This window comes from Schistocerca cancellata, chromosome 1 (assembly GCF_023864275.1).
Source record: "Schistocerca cancellata isolate TAMUIC-IGC-003103 chromosome 1, iqSchCanc2.1, whole genome shotgun sequence".
Classification (NCBI taxonomy): Eukaryota; Metazoa; Arthropoda; class Insecta; order Orthoptera; family Acrididae; genus Schistocerca; species Schistocerca cancellata.
In genome coordinates this window covers 763,689,421-763,712,895 of record NC_064626.1, presented here as the reverse complement: position 1 = coordinate 763,712,895, position 23,475 = coordinate 763,689,421, and the positions used below count along the sequence as shown (strand labels likewise).

The following is a 23,475-nucleotide window of genomic DNA, read 5'->3' as shown; positions in this document are numbered from 1 at the left end:
TGGTGCACAGTGTCAATCACGCACTGAGACCTCTCGAATCCTTAGTTGGTGTGGATGTGGACTCCCACTCATTCTCCAGCTGTTGGGTAAGATCACCCTCCTGGATGCATTTTCCTCCATCCTCTGTGCAGTATTGCTTTCTGCACTGTCGACGATAATGGACTTCGTAGCTTACTTGTGCCTGATATCCAGCTCGGTAGCCAGCCCATTGTAGTGGGGCCGCCATGTACCCTGTTGGCTGTAGCCCCTTGACAATCTGGGGATTGCTCTGCTGATGCTGCACCGTTAACTCCCCACGTGTGCCAAGGCATAGATGTCCGTCACTCTGGGGCATTGGAACTCCCGGCAATGACCGTCCTGCCAGGTGGCATTTGCTGTGGCTGGGTGGCAGCCGTGAGGAGGGCCCCTGGTCAGTGAGTGGCATCAGGGTGGATGACGCGCCATGAGGTGTAATATGTCATCTCTTGCTGGTGGTCAAACACCAGCAGTTTCTAAGCAGTCAAGGCATAATGTCAATGCTGAGAAATATGACCCCAAATCGTTCCTCTCCCTGGCCACTTCATGGGGGGAGTGCCAGGCTAAGGATGGCAGTGAAGATTATTCACAATGGTACCTCGTCTGTATGAGAGTTTGTGGGAATCTTTCTTGCCAATGAAACGTCAGTTTTTCATGGAGCATTTAGAGAACAAGTTTGGGGAGGTGTAGGGCTTGTCCAAACTGCATTCAGGGTCCGTCTTGATCAAAACAGCATCCTCTGCCCATTCATGGGCACTACTCACCTATGACAAGCTGCGGGATGTTTCTGTTTCTATCACATCCCATAAAAGCTTAAATATAGTTCAGGGTATCATATTTCACAGGGACCTTCTTTTGCAGTCTGACGATGACTGCGCACCAATTTAGAGCGGCCAGGTTTCCATTGTGGTCTGAGGGATAATCAGGTTTGCCACCGGTGCCTTCATCATAGCCTTAGAGGGTGACACATTGCCCAGGAAGGTCAAGATGATGGTCTACCACTATGAAGTAAAGCCATATATCCCTCTCCCAATGTGGTGCTTTAAGTACGGGAAGTTCGGCCATATGTCTTCCCACTGTACTTGGAGCATCGCATGTTGGGATTGTTGATGTGCTTCACATCCCAATACTCCCTGTGCTCTGCCTCCCATCTGTGTTGACTGTGGAGAGCACCATTTGCCTTACTCGCCAGACTGCAGGATTCTCCAGAAAGAAAGAAAAATAATGGAATACAAGACCCTGGACCGACTGACCTATACTGTGGTTAAGAGAAAATATGAAAGGCTACATCCTGTGCATATGACGTCAACCTACGCCACCACTATGACAACGGTTCTACCATCTTCCATTCTGCTGCGTACAGTTGGCTCTGAGCCGTCAGACTCCACCTGCCCCTTTGATGGTGGAAGGCACTTCCTTCCATATTCCTCCTGCACAACCTACTTCAGGAGCAACACCTCCTCCAACCATTGGGGATGCCATTGCCCACTTCTCCGCCAGAGAGGTGTAAGTCTTCTTTGGCTCCTATCGCCAGGAAGGGATCCCTCGGGTCACTCCCTTCCCAGGTTCCTACCAGTGCCAAAGCTGACACCCACTAGTGGCTGAAATAACCACAGGTAGCTGATCAAAGGGCTTCACAGTTCTCCTCAGTCCCTGAGACTGAATCAGTGAAGCCTTCCCAGCCGGACAAATGTAAAAAGAAAAATACCCCCAAGAACCAAGGCACTGTGTGGCACCCATACCACCACTGCCTAAAAGCTCTGTGTCTGAGGATGAGGTGGAGAATCTAGTGGCTGCTGAGGACCTAGATCTTGCTGGTCCCTCAGACACAATGGATGTCAATCACACAGGTACTCATCTGGTTGCAGCAGGTGACCTTGGGGCGTGGACTGCCTCATTGAGTGTTTCCTGCCTTCTCAGTCTCACGATCATGTAATCCTCCAGTGGAACTGTTAAGCTCTACACCTGCTTTCTGCATTGCCCTCCAGGAAGCCTGGTTCCCGGCAATGTGGATCCCTGCCCTCCAGGGCTATGAGGGATATTACAGGAACCATAGCGACTATAATAGTGTCAGGTGGAGTTTGCATCTATGTATGTAGTGAACCTGTGCCTCTTCAAACCCCTCTTGGAGCTGTGGCTGTCAGGATAAGGATGACGCAGGAAGTAACTGTCTGCAATGTATATCTTCCTCCAGATGGTGCAGTACCCCTGAGAGTATTGGCTGCACCGATTGATCAACTCCTAAACCTTTCCTACTTTCGGCTTAAACCTTTCCTACTTTTGGGAGATTTTAAAGCGCATAACCCCTTATGTGGTGGCGCCATGCTTACTGGCCGAGGTACGGAGGTAAAAAATGTCACAACTCGACCTCTGCCTCTTAAATACAGGTGCCCCCACACATTTCAGTGTGGCACATGGCACATATTTGGCCATTGATCTTTCGGTTTGCAGTCCTGGCTTTCTCCCATCTATCCACTGGAGAGTACGTGACACCTGTGTAATAGTGACCACTTCCCCGTCTTCCTGTCACTCCCCTAGCATCATGCCCATGGACGCCAATGCAAATTGGCTTTAAACAAGGCAGGCTGGGAAGCCTTCACCTCTACTGTCACCGCTGAATCTCCCCCACGTGGGGCCATCAATGTTGAGATTGAGCAAGTCACAATGATGATTCCTCCGGCGGAAAGTGTGATCCCTCGTTCTTTAGGGTGCCCCCGGTGAAAAATAGTCCCTTGGTGGTCGCCGTAAGTCACTGAGGCAATTAAAGGACGTTGGCAAGCTCTACAGTGACATAAGTGGCACCCTTCTCTAGAGCCTTTAAGCGGCTCTGTGCCCACGTTCACCAGCTTATAAAGTGACAGAAACAGGAGTGTTGGGAGAGGTATGTGTTTGACCATTGGGTGCCATACGTCACCTTCCCAATTCTGGATGAAGATCAAATGTTTTTTTGGGTACAAGACCCCAACAGGTGTCCCTGGCATTAACATCAATGGCGCGGGCGTGTTATGTACCAACGCAAATGTGATTGCCGAGCACATTGCTTAGCACTATGCCCAAGCCTCTGCGTCTGAGAACTACCCCCCGGCCTTTCACACCCTCAAACAGCAGATGGAAAGTAAAGTCCTCTTGTTCACTGCACACCACAGTGAGCCCTATAACACCCGATTTAAAGAGCGGGAGCTCCGCAGTGCCCTTGCAGATTGCCCCGACACAGCTCTTGGGTGGGATAGGATCCAGATGATTAAACATATTTCATCTGACTAAAAGCAACATCTCCTTGTCATCTTGGTGCTCAAACTCGGTCAAAACCCGCTTCATGTGGATAGCTACTGGTCCATCAGCCTCATCAACTTTCTTTGTAAGCTGCTGGAATGTATGGTGTGTCGGTGGTTGGATTGGGTCCTGGAGTCACTTGGCCTACTGCCTCCATGTCAGGGTGGCTTCAGCCAGGATCGCTCTGTCACTGATAATCTTGTGTCCCTCAAGTCTGCCATCTGAAGAGCCTTTTCCATATGCCAACATCTGGTTGCCATCTTTTTTGACTTGTGTAAAGCATACGACATGACCTAGTGACATCGTATCCTTGCCATGTTGTATGAGTGGGGTCTCTGGAGGCTGCTCCCAATTTTTATCCAAAATTTCCTGTTGCTTCGTACTTTCTGTGTCCAAGTCAGTGCCTCCCATTGTTCCCCATGTATTCAGGAGAATGGCATTCTGCAGGGCTCCGTATTGAGTGGCTATTAAAGGTCTAGCAGTAGCTGTAGGGCTGTTGGTCTCACCTTCTCTGTATGTGGATGACTCCTGCATTTTGTACTGCTCCTCCAGTACTGGTGTTGCTGAGGAGTACCGACAGGAAGCCATTCACAAGGCACAGTCATCGGCTCTAGCCCACAGCTTCAGGTTTTCACCCATGAAGTCGTATGTCATGCATTTCTGTCAGCATCGCACCACTCATCCAGAATCAGAAATTTACGTTAATGACGATCCACTCACTATAGTGGAGACACATCGAGTTTTAGGACTGGTTATCGATGCCCGATTGACTTGAATACCTCACCTTAGTCAGCTTAAGCAGAAGTGCTGGCAGCATCTCAATGCCCTCCGCTGCCTGAGCAACACCAGCTGGGATACAGATCTCTCAACACTGCTGCAGCTCTACAGAGCCCTTGTTCAATCTTGCCTTGACTGTGGGAGTCTGGTTTATGGTTCAGCGGCACCCTCAGTGTTGCATTTACTTGACCCAGTGCATCACTGTGGTGTTCGCCTAGCGACGGGAGCTTTTAGAATGAGTCTGGTGACCACTGTCCTGATGGAGGCCGGAGTCCCTCCATAGAAGGTTTACACTGACGGCGCGATGGCTGATGGTCACGTAGGCTTTGTGTGCACAACTGCTCGCCAGTTATGTTGCACACGTTCGTAGTTCTCCTGCACATATGAATTACTGTCTCCTTTTCCCAACCACGGCGGTTCATCTCCCGCATCGGCTGCTGAGGTCAGGGCTTATGATTGTGGTTTGCATCCGGTTCCTTCTGTCTGAACTGGAGTCCTTTCCATTACCACCTCTCCTCGAGGTCCATTCACGTACACCTCCATGGTGTACACTTAGGCCGCAGACTCTTCTGGACTTTTCGCATGACCCTATGGACTCTGTTAACCCTGCAGCTCTCTGCTATTACTTCCTCTTGATTCTAGACATGTACTGGGGCCATGAAGTGGTTTACAGCGGCAGTTTGATGGCTGATGGTCATGTAGGCTTCGCATATGTTTGTGAAGGACATATTGAACAGAACTCCTTGCCAGATTGCTGCTGTGTTTTCACTGCAGAGCTGGCGGCCATATCTCGTGCTCTTGAGCACATTTGTTCTTGCCCTGTGTACTGACTCCTTGACCAGCTTACAAGCTATCCACCAATGCTACCCTCGCCATCCTTTGGTAGCATCCATTCAGGACTCCATCCATGCCCTGGAGCAGTCCTATCATTCAGTGGTGTTTGTGTGGACCCCAGGACATGTTGGAATCCGAAGCAACGAATTTGCCGACATGCTGGCCAAACAGGCTATGCGGAAACAGCTTCTGGAGATGGGCATCTCTGAAACTGACCTGCGTTCCATCTTACGCTGCAGGGTTTTTCGGCTTTGGGAGATGGAATGGCATAACAGTACACACAACAAATTGCGTGTCATTAAGGAGATTAAGAATGTGTGGAAGTCTGTCATGCAGTCCTCTCGCAGGGAATCAGTTGTCCTCTGCTGGCTCCACATTGGCCGTACGTGGCCAATGCATGGTTACCTCCTCCATCGTGAAGAGCCATCTCGGTGTCGCTGTGGCTCACAAATGACGGTCGTCCACCTCTTGCTGGGCTGCCCACTTTTAGCCGCTCTGCAGCGGACTTTTAACTTTCTCAGCACCCTACCTTTGGTGTTAAGCGACAATGCCTCAACAGCAAATTGAGTTTTACATTTTATTCGTGAGGGTGGGTTTTATTATTTGATCTAAGTGTTAGCACTTGTCCTTCGTCCCTCTGTGTCCTCCACCCTAGTGCTTTTAGGGTAGAGGTTGTAATGTGTTGCAGAGTGGCTAGCTTCTCCTTCTTATCCCCATGGTTGGCCAGCCATGGTAATTTGCTCTCTTATTTTGATTTCTTCTACACGTTTCTTGCATCTCTCTGTGATTTTCTTGTCCGATTTTGTCCATTGTAGTGTTTGTTGCCCTTCTGTCATTCTTGTGGTTTTCTCCTTTCTTCCAGCTGTGTTTTGTATGCCTCGATAATTTTACTCCCACCCATGTGGAATTATTCTAATTGGAACGAGGGACCAAGGACCTAGCAGTTCAATCCATCCCCCTCTTTTAAATAAACCAACCAACCAACTCAACTGCAAATTCAGTGTAGGATACAATAGGAATTCCATTGGGCCATGGAGCTTTATTCAATTTTAATGATTTAAGCTGTTTCTCAACATCACTGATGCTAATAATAATTTGTCACCTTTGCAGTTGTACGGAGGTTAAATTGAGGCAGTTCTCTTGGCTTTTCCTTTCTAATGGAACATTTGAAACAGAGTTATGCATTTCAGCTTTTGCTTTGCTACCCTCCATTTCAGTTCCTGTCTCATTCGCTAGGGACTTGACACTAGCTTTGGTGCCACTAACAGCCTTTATATACAACCAGAATTTCTTTGGATTTTCTGAAATGTCATTTGACAGTATTTTGCTACAGTAGTCAATTAAGGCTTCGTGCATTGTTCTCTTGACAGCCAAATGTTACACCTATTATGCAGTAGTCTCTGTTTCTATAGAAGTTTCTTTACAGTGACAGTATACCATGGAGGGTCCCTCCCATTATAAACTTCTCTGGTGGGTACATATCTATCCAGTGCATGATCAACTATTCTTTTAAACTTGAGCCATAATTAATCTGGATGCTCCTGTCCGATGCTGAAAGTTTAAAGTTCCTCATTGAGCCATGACACTACTGATTTTAAGAAAAAAATTAGTTTAATGGAAGTATATATCCGTTTGCTGGTTTTAGTTATCCTTTATCCTTTGTGCTTTGACAATCATTGTTGCCACAACTGCGTCAGGATCACTGATACCTGTTTTGATGTGGACATTCACAAAGAGGTTGGGTCTATTTGTTGCCATTAGATCCAATACATTTCCATCATGAGTGTGGTTCTGCGCTGTCTTTTCTAGGTAGTGGTCAGAGAAGGCATTTAGTAATGTTTCACAGGATGTCTTATCATGCCCACCACAGGTTGTTGCTACATATTGTAGAAACTGAACATAGTTCCTTACATTTTATATAACATGAATCTAATATAATGTTAGCTACATTAGAATTCTTTATATTATTATAGAGGCACAACTTAGTAAAACTTTGTTGGCTCTAGTAGCATCATCTGGCAGTTGGCTTTTACATGTAGCATTAGCACTACATATGTGGCCAGTTCTCCACAAGCTGTAGTAAAACTACTTCCTTGTTCCTGTAACTAGCATTGTAAGGAATACATCATATTTTCATCCACACATGGACGTATGATAATTACCAGTATCAATCTCAAGATTGTAATGCATATGCTGATACAGACTGAATTAATAAATTTTTGTTGCTATGTACGACATAAGGGAAGTTTAAATATAACGTGTAAGATACTATTATTCACCTCTTTTATGCAATTTTCTGTATTTTATACGTGAAGATGGCTCAACAGTGAGCTGATTTTGTATTCACACATTTTAATGCACCATTACATTCTCCTGTCATTAGTGCTCAAAAATGTGTTGGAAAGACACACAGTTTTGACTGAGGTTTAAAATGAAGCCTGCCGATGGTTTCTTAATTACAGAAATATAAACAAATGATGTGGAGCTAATTCAAAAACAGGCTTGTTATCATTAAAGAAGATCCTATTCATCTCTGCTTGTGGTTGTCTTTTAAAAAGATTTTGCCAATAGTCCTTACTTCCTCCATTTTAGTTTTATTAGCACAATAGGGAGAAATCAAGGCACATGCCATTCATTACATGTTTTTTTGTGGAATTGTTGAAGCTGTGATTCATCGCCATTACGATCTTGAACTTAGATTTAAACCTATTTACCATCTGCTGACAGAATTAAAATCAAACCTTCTGTTTTTGGAGTAGACAGTGTGGTGTACACTAACTGCAAATCTTCTTGCTGTGGTAAGCTGTTATTTGGACAGACTTCAATGTTCAAGTCAGTTTCTGTGCTATGAATTTCTTGAACTAATTAAAAACAATGTCTGTGTAAGTGAAAGAATCCACAAATCACAGTCCAATCACTTTCACTTCCAAATCTATTCAGAAGAAGAAATTGTACAGAAACGTTCATTTGTGTACTCCTGACAGAGTACTAGAGTGCAGCAGAACAGTGAAGGCCTGGCCTCTGCTTCTAGTAATCACACATTGCTTTAACTTGCAAAAGTGATTTGGAAGCGGCTATTGTTTATCATGCTTTGAAGTCTGAACTTTCAAAACTTTAAGAATAACTGTCTGATGATGTAAAGATGAAAGAATAAATTTTGCTGTCAAAAAATTACAATGTTAAGTTAGCAATGTAGGATTTCATTTTCCTATTGCAGAAATGAATGTGACAAATGTATGGTGGAACCCGCATATGATGTGTTGTTGTATTGCGTGACTATAAAATATAGGAAGTACATACAGAAATTTTCTGTTTAATGACAGTCATACACTTGAAGTGGTAGGTGCAATGGAAATAGCCTGTGAATATTTTGTTAGGTTGATTTGAATCTCTATTTGAAGGTGGGGGTGTGTTAAAATAAACACACACACACACACACACACACACACACACACACACACACACACACACACACACACACACACACAGACAGACAGACAGACAGACAGACAGACAGACAGACAGAGAGAGAGAGAGAGAGAGAGAGAGAGAGAGAGAGAGAGAGAGAGAGAATATATATGTATATAGACATCTACTGACTGTAGCAAGGTAATCTTTCTTTCACTTTACATGTAGGTTAAGAAAAATTGACCACCACTTTTCCCTTATGGGTTCGAAATGGGCAGAGGTGAACAAGACTGATTAGTGAAGATGCAGCTGAGGGATTTTGGAACCAAAGAATGTATTGAAGAAAGCCTAGTTTCCACCTGAGCAGTTCAGATAAGTTTGTATCCAAATAGCAAGGGTCGAGAAGCAGCCATTGACGTCACATGTTCAATCAGTCAGGATGCTTGACTGATAAGTGGATAGTCTTCCCCTTGGCTTTATTTTGGCAGTGATTGGCCATATATGTGGACAGATGGTCAGTCAACATGCTCACACAAAAATCACTGCAGCAGTTGAGTAGTTACAGTGGAGTTGGTATAAGACTTGGCTGCTGCACAGGTGGCCTTGTATGTATGCTTACATTTATGACATAATTGTGATAACTTCCTTTTTTGTTGTTTGTGTTTTATAATGTTGAGAACATACTTATTCTTCCTAGTATGAAAGTGTTGACTGATTTTTATTATATTCTTTCTTTTTTCCTATTTGTGAGTTGTTACATCACTATTTTTTGTTACAGCACCAGATTGGTTCTGTGTAAGATATGTTCACATTTTGGACAAAAACATTCATCTAGTTTAACTGCCAAAACAGCTAGCTGAACCCTACATACAGTTTAAAACTGGTTTTATTGCTTACATTTTCAGTCCACCACCAGCACCTAGACGCCGTCTTGGAGGATTTGGCAGTGGAGGTACAGCGGATCTTAGTTCACTGCCTTGTGGTACAGGAGGATGAGGTTAAACTTAGCCTCCTAACGGCATAGCCGTAGGAGGCAAGAGTATCACAGCATAGTATCTTATCATAAGATGCACAAGCTGTGATAATCCTGTGTGGATTCTAGCAGAAACACAGCAATGGCCATTCCTCTTCTGTTCTATTTTACTAAATTTGGTATAAATCAAAATTTGTTTAAGCCATTGTTTGTGCTAACTGCTTATGAAGTTGCACTAGTAAAACCAGTACACCTGGAGTGGTGCTGACTGATGTGGGATCTACACAGTATACGTACTCCCTAGTTTAGAAATATATATTTATGAAGATCTTGAAATTGAAGTATTATTGTTAGATGTGTTAAAATTTCAGTGTAATGATAAATTTTTATGTAATTTGAATGTACAAATAAAATACTCCAGTGCAAGTTTGTCTTTCATTAAAAGCTACATAATCATTATTTCCTGGCAGCTAACAAGTCTATCATTGTTTCAATGATACTTGGAATAAGCACAAAGCATAATACATAAAAATGACACACATATTAACAATAAAAATGGATGTAATGTTTATTCTGCATTGTATGATAGTAATTAATCTGTGGTAATCTTCTAAGTTAATTAGTTTTTGGCATACAGTGAATACAATAAAAATACATCTTTATATGAATACTGGAGTTCCAAAATTCTGTTGAAGCTGCGTTGTATGAAACCTTAAATTTCATCATTTATAGTGGTAAAAAATTTTATTCTGTTAGTGACACAAAAATATAAGTAGTGGATGCACATAGGGGGGTTTGGTATGTGTGGTCGTCAGTTACAGAAAATTTAAATAATTAGAGATGCAAAATCTTCTGCAGCTGAAATCCATCATCTAATTTTCCTCATTCATTACTAATATGCAAGTGCTTGAAGATATTAATGCTTTTACTTTAAAATTATATTCACATAATGGTTAACATTTACACTGTGCACAAGGAACATATTTTCAAACGAAGGTAACTCAGATGCTCATCGATGTGATCTGGTGATTACATGATGATAGATGTTCCCTCCATTTCTCTTGAACTATTTTTTTGTAGATTTCAAAAACAGTGGAAGCACGACAACTGGATTACTTTTTGTTGGATTGTCAGCATATATGCTCCATGTTCTTCCAACGCAATCAAATATACCTGTGAAAAGGAATAATACATTACAACTTATACTGAAATGTCAAAAATACATTGCCTACAGAAACACACAACAGTGTATCCCCATGAACAGGTTTTATAAGATTTTATAAAAGAAATAAAGGTGTGAGCTTCTACATAGAAAAGACTGGCATGCTTTCAAAAGACTAAATTTAACAGAATACTGAAATAGTTTATTCACATAGTTGGGCTTCTTGCTTTGGTTTGCAAAGTGAGGAAAGAGAGACGGGCCACACTGCATATTTTATTTGAGTTGATACAAAGCTCTGTACATTTAACATTTTTATATCACTGCTCTTACCTGTTGGCATGTGTTTTATTTCAGCAGATGCAGACCACATTTATTTAGGGTGGTGGTAAGTTTTGTTGTTCAGCTTTATACCTTTACAGATTTGTTTGTGGTCTCTAGACAAGTGAAATGTAACAATCCTCCTTTCAAAAAATGCTTTCCATTAAGCTTCTATCATTGAGATGAATAGATTTATCTGATTCATTCATTTTGATTTGACAAACAGTAAAAATTGACAAGCCTAACAGTCCTTAATCTATATGAAATAGAGTGAAGTCTGCTCTGTCAAAATGTCATCTTGTGTGATACATATGTGATACCTCTTTTCATTAAAATTATTTTTCTCACTAATACTTCTGTACGACAATGTTGGCATCAGAAACACAGATTTTCTTTTCCTGCCTTAACATAGGCAACAACTTTGTTGCTATGTTTGTCTTAGAGAATATTTTGATCAGACTTCCCGTTACTCTATTAGACAGTGAGATTTGTGAAGATCAAATTCATCTTTTTTTACAATTTTAGTGTTTGGTTAAGCAAGGAATTCATTCTGGCCGCCAAAGTTGGTGCATGTTTTCCGTGTGTGCATTTATAGCAAAAAAATCAAGATCATTTCCAGAAGCAACACCACACAATTCTTCCTCTGGTTGGAAGTAGTGCAGGGACGCTTTTGTAGATTTTTGGTGTTTATGAGCAGTGTAAAAAATTTCAGAATCCTTCATGTGTACAATATATGGTAGTGTAGTAATGAAACTACCTAAAAATTTAGCATACATTTTGGGTGAACAGCTTTTTTCATAGTTTAATGTGGAGAAAGTAGCAAGTGTCACACAAATTTGAAATAAGCATACTGTTTAAAAGTATAAGAGCTGTGTACTGTCTTGCAAAGACAGGAAATTGTTTGATTCTAGTATGTGCGACAGATGTAGTTGCAAAATAAGCTTTAAAAGCTAGGATGGTCCCCTAAAAACTATATTATGCTTCACTTTGTTGTGCAGCATACATAAAATGTTTGTTGCATTGACTTCAGTATATCAACTGCCTTTACCTAAGTATGCATTTTAAATTGAGGAAGAAAGAAACCTGTAACCATCATACAAATTAAGATAATTTTCAGTTGTTTTTCTTTAAAGATAGTAAAGGAAGAAAGCAACTACATGAGATGTAGGACAAAAGTTTAACAAAAAAAAAAACAAAAAAACTGCAGTATAATGTCTGTAAAATACAGAAGCAGACTGAGAGATTACAGAAATTTCGAGGTTTGTTTGGGATATCCTCATGAATATCTTTTAGTTTAAAATTTCTGAGCTCTCAGCATTGATTATGAATGAGTGAACATGCTATGTTGTGGCACTGAATTAATACAAATTACTATAAAATAAGGTTTCAATCTTATAAATCAGATTTATTTACATAACCCAGTATATGTTAAGTTTCTGCCTATAATTTGTAATTTCTGTTTGAGGTATTTGTTGAGTTTTGTGTGCCATTGTAGACACAACAACAGATGCTGTGATGTCAGCACGGATGTAATGGAGGCACATCAATGTTGCTTCACAGAATACTTCAAGCAGAGTCCTTCCTTGGAAAAGTAATAACAATGTTGTATAAAAAAAGAATGTCAGTTGGATATTACATAGATAGAATTGTTAGATCCTTTATGTTGAAAGGATATATTGAGTTAAATACAGCAATAAATCTGTTTGTTACACTCAACTCATTGACTACTCATTGAAGTAGGATTGAGTACTGTAAGTACATTTACATTTTGCAGAAAACGTGGATGGAAGTTCTGCAGGGCCAGAAGCCATCTAACTTTGTCCTGCAGAACTCTTCCAAATGGCGACAATGCCCTCGCAAGACAAATGAATTTCGAAATGGTGGCAGTTGTTGCGTATGGAAGGCTGCATCATATTTGACCGTACTTATAGCAGCCCATCATATAATTCTCTTTGGGTGCAAAACAACTTCGTCTTATCAGTGCAAGTTTGCTGCATTGTTCTATGCTTAGAGACAATATCTTGTTCGTCCCCAGTGTTCCTGCTTTCTTGGGTTGCACGTGTCGTAGGCACTTACCCATCTTGAATGGGGGGGGGGATCAACTTTTTATTTTCAAATAGGAACTCCCATTTTAATGCACATTTGGATTCTATGCTAAAAACATTCTTTCCATTCATGGTAGATAGCATTGTAATCGACAGGATTCAATGTTTTGCAATTAAGAACTTACTCGTTTCATTCTGTATTTTATGTTAAAAATGTAAGCTTCTTAATCTAAACAGTTGATACTTGTGCTGTTCCATGTAACAGTGGCTTGGCACGTTCTTTTTCTAATTGGTACACCTCCTTAGTAGTAAATTGTTTCACAACATGGTAAATAGTCTTAAGATATCACAGCCTATCAGCAAAACGCTGGGCACAAAGAGCAACAGCAGTGTTCAAATTTCTTGAAGCCTCGCCATAAACTAAAATTATTTAGATTTTCTCTTCTGTGGATCAAGCATCCATTCCTGCAAATGTACCAGAAGCTCAAGTTGATAAAGGTTCTGGCACTGCTGTGGGGCATGCTGATTTGTGTGGTGCTGAGCGATGGGGCATACATGCGAGTTCACTTTGTATGCTCTGTGTGCATCTGTGGCATGTGCACCTGTTTTATTATTATGAAATGTTTCCTTATAATGGTTGTGGGGTGTATTCTGCTGATGGCCACATAGCAGTAGGTGTGAGAGTTACTGCAGCTGGATGGAAGGACACTGAAATCAGTCATCCTGATGGTGTGATTTGAGGGGCCTCAGTGAAATCGAGCATCTTGACTGTGCAGGGACCTGCCAACACCAACTCCAAAGGGAACAGAAAAATAAGTTACATTAAAAGCAGCTTATTTGCAATACGTTTAAATGTTGAACTGTAAGAGTTTTACTGTGTAACCAAATTTGCAATTTTTAACGAAAATATTGACTATTCAGAATCAAAAAGTCAGTTTTTATTGCAAGTGTAATATAAAAGCAAGTGAGTATGTTCTTAATTGCAAATACCAGAAAAATTGAATGTTGTCAATTACAGCACCATCCACCATGCATGAAAAAAGTTTCAGGTAAATCCTAGGTACTTTTTTGGCATAGAATCTGAATCTGCAATAAAAATGGTAGGTATTGCATTTGAAAATAAAATGTTGTCTCCTACCCCATAGAGGCAGGGCCAATTTTAGCACAGACATGTCCCCTATGAAATATTAACTTTTCACCTCAAACATTTTTTCATACAATGTATATTTTTCAAGATACATAGTTTTTTCAAATTAAACAAAGAACCTGTACACATGAGTCATGTGTTTATAGTGAAGAGGAGGAACCAGGTGGCCACTTTAGCAGATCATCAGCTTTACCCAGCCTGTGGATTTAATGAGTAAACTCATTCAGGCATCTTGCATGCACATGCTCTGTATCTTACACTTGCTAAGCAGGTCTTAGATTTAAAGATGTGTATGGGACCTTTTACCTTCTAAAGCTACCTTATGCTCTGTTTTGCTGCATAGTGCACCCACACCAAACATACATTTGGACTATGATGTAATATTGATTAACTCGAGGCTGAATCTCAAAAGAATAGGGAGCATGTGAGGAGCCAGGTTTCTTGAGAAATAATTTTAAAGGTCTTTAGAGTGAGTCACAACCAAAATATCAGTTTGAAGAAGCAGCAATTGTGTGGTGGTGTGCCTGAAATTTGAGTATGAACTACAGTTGGTTTGAATAATTCACTAGTAACATAAGTTGGAAGATGCAAAACAGTGCAAAGGAAAAGGTGAAGCAGCCGCTGCTAATTCTGCTGTCAGTGACTGTTGTCAACACAACAATGCTGTTATTATATTTCTATTATAAGTGATATCAACAAATTGCAAAGAAACAAAATCAGAATGAATGAAGTACATATCTAGTGAAAGTGAAAAAGTTGTGTTCCTCGGAATCATTGACTGGCACACACAAATATTGAAAAACAAATTGTGGGGAGATAAAGGAAGAGGTGTTAAAATATGGGGGGCAGATGAACCTAACTATTGATAAATGTTGGAAAGGATGAGGTATGACTCCAACATGTAGGACGAAGAAGAGATGAGTAAGTTGATGTAGAAGAAATAGGTGAATCAGGGGTGGAGTCAGAATCAGACTGCTAAATGATTTGAGGCTAAACAATTCATTACCTTCTGAAATTGTGGAAATTAACTACACTTACTTTTTACTAGTGTTCAGTGACAAACCATGAAATATGTGAACTGTTAGGGCATGGGTATGCTCCTGAGACTACCTTCAAAGTGGACAGTGTTACAAAATAACTAAGCACATCCTCTTAGGATTAACTATTGGCTTTTCATATCTGTTAATGGATGCATATGCTCAATTTCTGTCTCGTATATGTTTTTGACACACAGTCTTCCTTCCTTGTGTGCTGAGTTGTGAAGAGTGAGTTGAGTTGCAAACAGCATCAAAAGGAGTTTCTCACTCTGATAAAGGAAATTAGTCCTTGGCATTTTTTTCAGCTGACTACCATTATGAGATTAGAACATATATATGGTGAATAGTGCAGAGGGTAACTGGAAGGCACTGTGAAGATATCTGGTGATTTATAAACAGATAAATAATGGGTGATCAGAAAGTTTCTGTTCCAAGGCTGTACAGTCCAGAATCGGTATGCCATCAGGCAAAACTGCTGTGAACTTTGAGGCAATCATCTCACTGAAGCACTAGATTGAAAATACTCATGTGGTTAAACACCATGTCCAGCTGCATGAAGAACTTTATAAGTGCCTACTACACACACTCATCTGACAGGAACTGTTGACCCTTCAAGGCCTTTTCTTTTTAGGGGCCCAAGGTGTGATAAATGGATGAGTAGAGATCAAGACTATAGGGCGGGTGCTCGAGTGTCTCCCACTTGACTTGGCATAACTTCTGCATTACAACGTTCGCAATATGGGGACTTGTGTTATCATGAAGCAGTAGCACTCCTTGTTGCACCATTCCACAGCGCTGCTTTCTGACAGACATACTGCCCTGTACACATTCTTCATTGTCTGATGGACATGTATGCCACATTAATCCCTTGCCTATATGTCAGTGTTTATATGCCAGTGTTTATATGCTGCACCCATGCTGCAGCAGCGGCCTCAAATTGAAACTCTTTGATTGCCTGTTACATTTTGATATATTGCTGGTTTCAATTGAACAGTCTGAGAATGGTCTCTCAATGATTACAGTTACAAAATTTTCAAAAATTGTCTGACATTTGGAACCGTGTTTAATACAACGTATAAACAACTTAACTAACTTGGAGTTAAGAATTATATGTCACTGTGCATAAAAATAATATTAAGAGAGAAAAATGACATATATATTTCTGTGTGCACATATATATGGCAAGTATCTAAACACTGGGCTGGATCCTGCATGTAGCACACCCAGATGACAGAAAAATGAGTGACATGACATGAAAGAAATAATCAGTAGAAAAACTACACAATGCCACAAATTGAGGTTACACATTAGCTGCCAGACACAAACTGTACAAGCAGAACGAGATGCTGAATTAAGAAGTCTAAATGCTCTTGTACAGTTGATTGCCTGGTATCTATTGTAACCTGGGAATGACAATCTGTGTACAGTATGTAACTTGTACTGGTGCTAAAAACAAAAATTACACATCACATAAAAGATTGGATAAAAAGTAACACAAAAGCAAGATAGAAACAAAAATCCTTTACTTTGGGGGAAAAATGTTGTTTACCTGATAGCTCTGACATTTAGTTCACTGTTATCGTGTGCTTACATTTAGTGAATCCTTTTTAACCTGTATTTTATGAAACAGGATGCGATACTCAATGATAAATCTCATATTAGTTGTTATCTCACTACGTACCGACAGCTACTGTTTTGACTTGTGCTCCTGGCAAGTCTTGGAACACGTTGTATTCTGGGTGTGAAATGTCACCCAACATTCTTGCTACATCATCCTTATTTAATGGATCAGGATAATTGTTGAGAGTTGAAAGGCGCTGCTCACTGCTGGCTATAATCATACCTCCTGTTTCAGGTATTTTAAGCCTGAGAAACCTGCAATAAACACACACATATCTCAGTTTCTCTTTCTTGATAATGAATTAGAGTAGTTTTCGTTTTGACTGGCAGGTGAATGTATGAAGCCAGACATAGAAGCTTTTTTAGTTCTTGCATCTAAAACCTTCGTTTTGCTTCACAGAAAATTATGTAAAGGAACACAGTTTTCACATCCTAGTACCATAGAGATACAAAACTTTATTTTGTTTACAGGGTGTCCCAGCTTCAATGGTATATTAGAGAAGTTTAACTTATACTATTTGCAACAAATCATACATCAATTTGAAAGTAACCAACCTAGTTTCTCTTACAGATGTGCAGCCCTAGTTATATGGCACACGTCCAACCTAAATTTCAATTATTCACACACACTTTGGTTAACAAATCTGTGGTAATGGAAGCAATAGCCTCTACATTTTTGTGTCTCAATTCTGTCAAATCATTAGGTAGTGGTATAAAGTCTCGAGAGGGGGGGGGGGGGAGGGGGGAACACACACACGCATGGTGTGAAGTCAGGATGATGTGGAGGCCACCGGAAAACAGTTGTCATACAGATAGGCCACCCCTGTTATGGTAGCTACAACAAAAACAAATGGTCCTTACACTTGATGTCAGGACACAGTCCAGAATGCATTTAATTGTAGGGAATCTCTTCGCATTGTATAGGTTCATGATCTGACCCCCAGATATGAACATTACGGATATTTACCTTCCCATTTAGATGATAAGTTGCTTCATCACTGAACACCACAGAATCAAGAAAGTAATTATCCTGCCGTACAAAGTTATAACTGGAGCAAGGATTTTAAGGTGCAGGCCTTTCCAAAAGTAAAACTATATTTGCACCTTTTTCTGAGATTATTACAGTTTGCATCTCTTCCCTTCTATTCCATGCTTAAGCACCTTTCCTCCCATGTTTATCTGCATTTTCAATACATCAGACAGCACTTTTTCTCTTCTTGAACAGGATTCTAAGATTTTGTTTAATCAGAAGTCAACAATGGTCAATAAATATTAATATAATTTATGGAAATCAGCAGTAATTATTCATACCCCTAGCAACAATGGCCAACTCAGAAACAATAGTCAACTTCAGTAAAAATGGTCAATTCGGAGCTGTGAAATCAAATAAAATTTAAACATTGATGCTGCAACAGTTGAAACCTAAATACAGTTTGTGCCAGCATGACTTTTAACAGTTCCTATCTATCGACTGTTTAGTGTCTTGTTGGATGTGTTGGTGTTCTACCAGAACTGGTTTTTCACTACAAAATCATGGTGAAGGTTAAGTAGAAGTTGTGTTCACTTTCAGAAGAATTAAAGATTATTTTTATCGAAACTGGTGGCATCATTCTGTGATGCGCCGTCTGCAAAGTATTGGTACAATTGCAATTGATGACAAGCACCAAAGAAAAAGAATAAACCAATGCATCCAGAACAACTAACATATGAAGAACATTGAACTTTGCCAGTTGAAACCTAAGCAGACTGCTCTGATACACACCTCTGCTTCAGGATCTGAAAAACAGTGGTCACTGAATGAGTTTAGTCTGGATCTTGCCAGGGCACTAATCCAGTCAGGAATTCCAACAATCTTTATTCAAATCATTTCTTGAGAAGTATATTCAGGGGTCAGTGGTGGATGAGAGCACTCAGAAAAAGTTGCATACAGTGAATTTATGAGAATGTTTCAGAGATAGTAAAAGAGGCAATCAGTAAACAAAAAATGGGGTTCAGTTTAGATGAAACTACTGATGAGCCCCAACGATATATTTTGCATGTGTTAGTTTTTCCATTATCTGGTGAATGGGTAAAACCTGTGCTTTCCAGGATGTACCAACTCGAGAAGACAGATGCCTGCACAATAATGCAATTATTCAATGACTCATGTATGAACCTGTGGCCAGCGGGCATACAATATGAAAAAATCAGGCTTGTGTTGACAGATCAAGTACACACATGCTTTTGGCTTTCCAGCAATTAAAGGGTGTATACTCCAACCATAAGCATGTGACATATATTGCACATGGTCTACAACATATTTGCAAAAGTATCTGGGAGAATTACTGTAGGGTAAATGTCTTCATTGCTACCCTGAAGAGGATTCTGGTAAAAGGCTCCCAGATGTTAAGTTTTCTATCAGGAAATGATAGGGCTCCACCTTCCACAGTTTCCTGTCATCACAAGGTGAGGTGCTTGGATAAGATGTGCACTCTTCTTGCGCGAAAACTTTGATAAAATTGAAAACTTCATATTTACCCTAGACACAATGTACAGCAGCAGCCATAAAGCAGACCAAACAATTGGTCAACAAAGACCTTGAGTCAGAATTTTTTGCAGTCTGTGGCTACAAGTATTTGCCTGATGTAATTCAGAGTTTGGAAGAAGAAGGTATGGAGTAACAGGAATGGTGGAAGAAGTTGATGAATGTTAGGGATGTCCCTGACGGATTTGTTAAAGACAAATTTGAATTACATTTGAAGAACAATCCAGATGAGGAAACCTTTGCAACTTTAACTGAACTTCCTTTGTGGGTGCTGGAAAGTTATGCTCCATTGGTTTCTATAGATTCTATAGATGCCAAGTGGAGTATCTGTGAATATAAGGAGCTGTTGAGCTCAAAGTGCCAGCAGCTTAGTGTCAAAAACATTGAAATGATGTGTATAATCCAGTAGAGCAGAAACCTGTAAATGGCACATAGAAAGTTAATGTAGCTTGTTTAAACCTAAGTAATTTCATCAGCACCTTTTTTGCACCTTTTTGTATGTATTTTCAGAACCTTTCTTCCCCTTTTTCTGGCCAGAATTAGAACCTTAAAATCCTTTCACTAGTTATAACATACACCATTTTCACCTGGCTTTAAAACGTGTTGTGAATCGAGAAGCTGTGGTCACAGTGTGAACAGGAGAATGAGCACAGAGTGTGGGTGAGTGGCTCAGTTTATGCCCGGAGGTGTCAGTGACATAGTGGTAACTCCAATAACATTTATTTATCGTGATGAGTTTACAGTGTTATAAGTGTCTTCAGAGTGGGGTCGGTGGCTGGCCATAAGCTTGTATAATGCTTCATCAATGAAATGTGATGTCGCTCTGCAGATCGGTGCAACAGTCGCTGGTGGCAGTGTAGAGATGAGGAGGCATTGCCCACTGAATATTCTGCTATACAGTGTGGCTTCTACCTCATCAGCACTCTTGAAGACAGCCCGTCACTTGTTCATGTGGAGATTGCTGACTGTGGTCAAGGATGTTGGTTGTTGTGAAGGCTAGGCCCAGGTCATCCACCATGGATAGACCAAGGCTACAGCAGCTGCTTACAAGTTGGCCCAGAGGCTGCACAAACTCACCAGACTTGTCATTGTGGAGACGGCAGCTTGCAGATCTTCTGCAATGACTTTTAGTGGAGGAGGGCTTGCCACACACCAGTCTTCTTATCCACAATGACCCAGTTGCAGGCAATGGCAGACCACAGCTATGGTGTGCATGAAGTTGGCTGCATCTCAATGTTGAAATCAGCAAGCAGGCCATCATCAATCAGCTTGGCATGGTTTCACTGAAACTCTATTGACTATGATTCTCTCTGGTTCTAGAGACACAGGAAGAATGGCAGCATGGCTGAATGTGTCTTTGAGTTCCAAAATCCTCATTATTTAAAGGACTGATCTTGCACCAATGATGCAGTGGCTCTGGGCGTACGAGCCCATTTGCCCTTGTTTATCGGTCCCGTCAGCGCTCCTAGCCTCACTGTGGTAATTCAATAATTATTCTGCATCACTGAGCTCCAGTCTTTCTGGCTACATTTGACTTTGCAGTGACAACCTGCCACTGAAGTTATGAACTGTTGCTTCACAGTTCCCTGTTATGCAGCACTGCAATGTTTGCATTTCTGCCTGCCTCATTCTGAGATTGTGTGGCAATGCTCACCTCACGCCCTGGCTCTGCTATGTCAGCAGTACACCTTGTTGACATTCCACTTGGCACGTCAGCCAAGAGCCCGCCTTTTCTGTTCTGAGCTCACCTGGCAGAACCTCTCTGCCGGGGGGGGGGGGGGGGGGGGGTGATAAATTGTACATGTACAAGAAAATTATTCTGTCATGCAACACTCCTCCCCTGTTTCAAAAATTTTGCCATTGCTTATACTCTGCAACACTCTTAGATCTAATTACATAATTGTAAACTGTGTCCCCTGCACCAACTGTTTTACTCTTGACCAACTGTTTTACTCTTGAGAATTGACGTACATGGAATGTCTCTCTGTTTCCTAATTCTATACCATTTTTCTTAAGTTTCAATTTGCTGAACTCTCTTTCACATTAATGCTACATTATCCTTATTTTTGTCTTTACATGTTTATCAGGTGGATTTTTTTAACCTGCTGTTTTGGTATTTCATCTGGAAGTTTATCTTTGAAACAAAAGTTTCCCTTACACTTCCTCAAAACACATATCATTAAAATATGATTACACAACTACTTGCAGTACTTCCTAGTACAATACGCTGATTGGTAGCTCCAGTTACCTCTCTTATTTTACAGCTAGTTACAGATTGACTACACCTTGCAGTGCCATGCTTCTTTATACTATCTTTTGATTAAAATCGACTCTTGTGTTCCTTGCACTTTACTGTGTGTATTGAATCTTAGTGATGCCATATGCAGTTTAAGTGGTCCTACCTTCACGGTAATAGAACCCTGTGACAATGTAACACATACATCTGTCTCCTTCAGCTGAAACAACGTCTTCCAAATTTGACTGTGTTTATCTGAACAGTTACATGATGTTTTCTCTTACCCATATTTCCTATCACACTGCAAGTATTGGCAGGCACATATTCTTGAAAGGATTCAGTCCTGTTGGCTTGATCTTTAGCCTTACTATCATTTTTCCTCCTCCTCCCCCCCCCCCCTCACCTCCCTCCCCTCCCCTCACCTCTTGCCCCTAACCAATTGGTGACAAAGCTGAGTCCTTCAGAAATAAATGTGGCTGTACTACTACATTAGCCACAACATTTGCAGTATGACCAACATCATCAACAGCTTTCAGTGTATTCTCAATAGTATCTACCTTAAAGCCACCATCTGCAATTACTGTCTGCACAATGCAAAAGTCAGTGGCACATGTATTTCCCAGTATATCTGGCCCAGTCTATAAGGCCTCAAAACAACAATCAATATCACCCACTGGTGTAGATACTACTGCACCTAAATCAAGATCAACCATGTTGCTTCTCAAATGCCAATTTACTTCCTTATAGTACACAGTTACTTCATTTGGCACCTCAAGACAGTTGAGATACTGCTTTTTCACAAGGTTTTGGAGCTGATACTGTTATGTTATTCTCCATTACTTGCGCACTATTAGTGCTTTGTGTATGAAGTAAATTTACAGGAACTGCCACAATCTTCACTCTCAGTGTTTGCTCCAGGGTAGAACTTGTGAAATGGACAATGACATGGTTGACCTGCTAGCAATTATTCAAAGCCCAGCAAAGAAGTAAAACCTAAAATGATGATGCAGACACTTAAATAGACTAGCATACGCTATTACAACCAAATATTCTGCTAGAATGGTTATTCACGAGTATCAGTATCTCATACTCCAAGACAATGAATGAGCTAGGCTTACAACACAATACAGTATGTCTTGAAATGGTACAAATTGATATACACCATCTTTGATCACTGCCTATGTTCACTCCTTTTATTCAATACATATAAATGCAACTAGAGACTTGCCAGAAAACTCACTGACTCCTTATGTTCCCTGCAGCCAAACAAAAACGTGCACACTAAACTGCAACCCTGCAGCAGTTGAGCCATATTTCCAGGAATGGGAGCAGACATGGTTCCACTGTCACTGAAGTCCTGAGGTGACATCCATTTCTAATACCAATGTTGTGACCCAGGTAGCTGGGGGTCATGTTGTGAATGGGAGGCCAAGCACACAATGTGGGTGAGTGGCCCAGTTTATGCCCAGCAGTCATACAGTGATATTTGCAATAACTTTTATTTATCGTGGTGAGTTTCAGGGCAGCAGTTGGCGGCCAGATGTAAGTGCACATTCTGTGAAGAAGTGCTGATGCCTCATCAGCAAGCCATGATGTCACTCATCAGCTTAGTGGCATGGCCACATGATGTGCTGGTGGCAGCACAGGAATGTGGAGCCGTCACCCACAGAACATTCAGCGATACATTGCGGCTCCCACCTGAGCACTCTTGAAGACAGATTGTTGCACAATCAGGTCAAGATTATTAACTGTGGTCCAGTATGTTGGTTGTCATGAAGACTAGGTCCTAGTGGTCTACCATGAATTGACCAAGATTGCAGCACATGCTCATGAGTCTGTCAGGAGGCTGCACAAATGTGCCACAACTGTCAGTGTGGAGATGGTAGCTCGCAGATCATCTGCAATGACCTGTAATGGAGGATTGGCCACACACTGGTCTTCTAATCTGTGATACCTAGTGGACAGCAATGGCAGACTACAGCTATGGTATGCATCAGGTTGGCTGCATCTTGGTGTTGAAGTCAGCAAGCAGGTAGTAGGCAGGCCATCATCAGTCTGCTTGTCATGTTTCACTGAAACTCAATAGACTGTCATTTTCTCTGGTTC

At 41.0% G+C, this 23,475-nt stretch overlaps 2 protein-coding genes across 5 annotated transcripts in view; one reads left to right on the top strand and one right to left on the bottom strand.

The window, feature by feature from the left end:
- LOC126186869 (selenoprotein K-like) overlaps window positions 1-9,706 on the top strand; it is a 33,896-nt gene extending 24,190 nt beyond the window's left edge. Inside the window, exon 4 of the mRNA XM_049928248.1 lies at window positions 9,213-9,706. Coding sequence (XP_049784205.1) covers window positions 9,213-9,303 — 91 coding nt within the window. The 3' untranslated portion in view covers window positions 9,304-9,706. The remainder of the gene's footprint in view (window positions 1-9,212) is intronic.
- A 117-nt stretch (window positions 9,707-9,823) lies between these two features.
- The window catches only part of LOC126186823 (uncharacterized), a 298,174-nt gene continuing 284,522 nt past the window's right edge, over window positions 9,824-23,475 (bottom strand). For all 4 annotated transcript variants that reach the window (XM_049928246.1, XM_049928247.1, XM_049928245.1 and 1 more), the window contains exons 8-9: window positions 16,671-16,864; window positions 9,824-10,453 (exon numbers count right to left, since the gene is read on the bottom strand). In XM_049928246.1, the coding sequence (XP_049784203.1) occupies window positions 10,347-10,453; window positions 16,671-16,864 (301 nt within the window). In that variant the 3' untranslated portion in view covers window positions 9,824-10,346. The remainder of the gene's footprint in view (window positions 10,454-16,670; window positions 16,865-23,475) is intronic.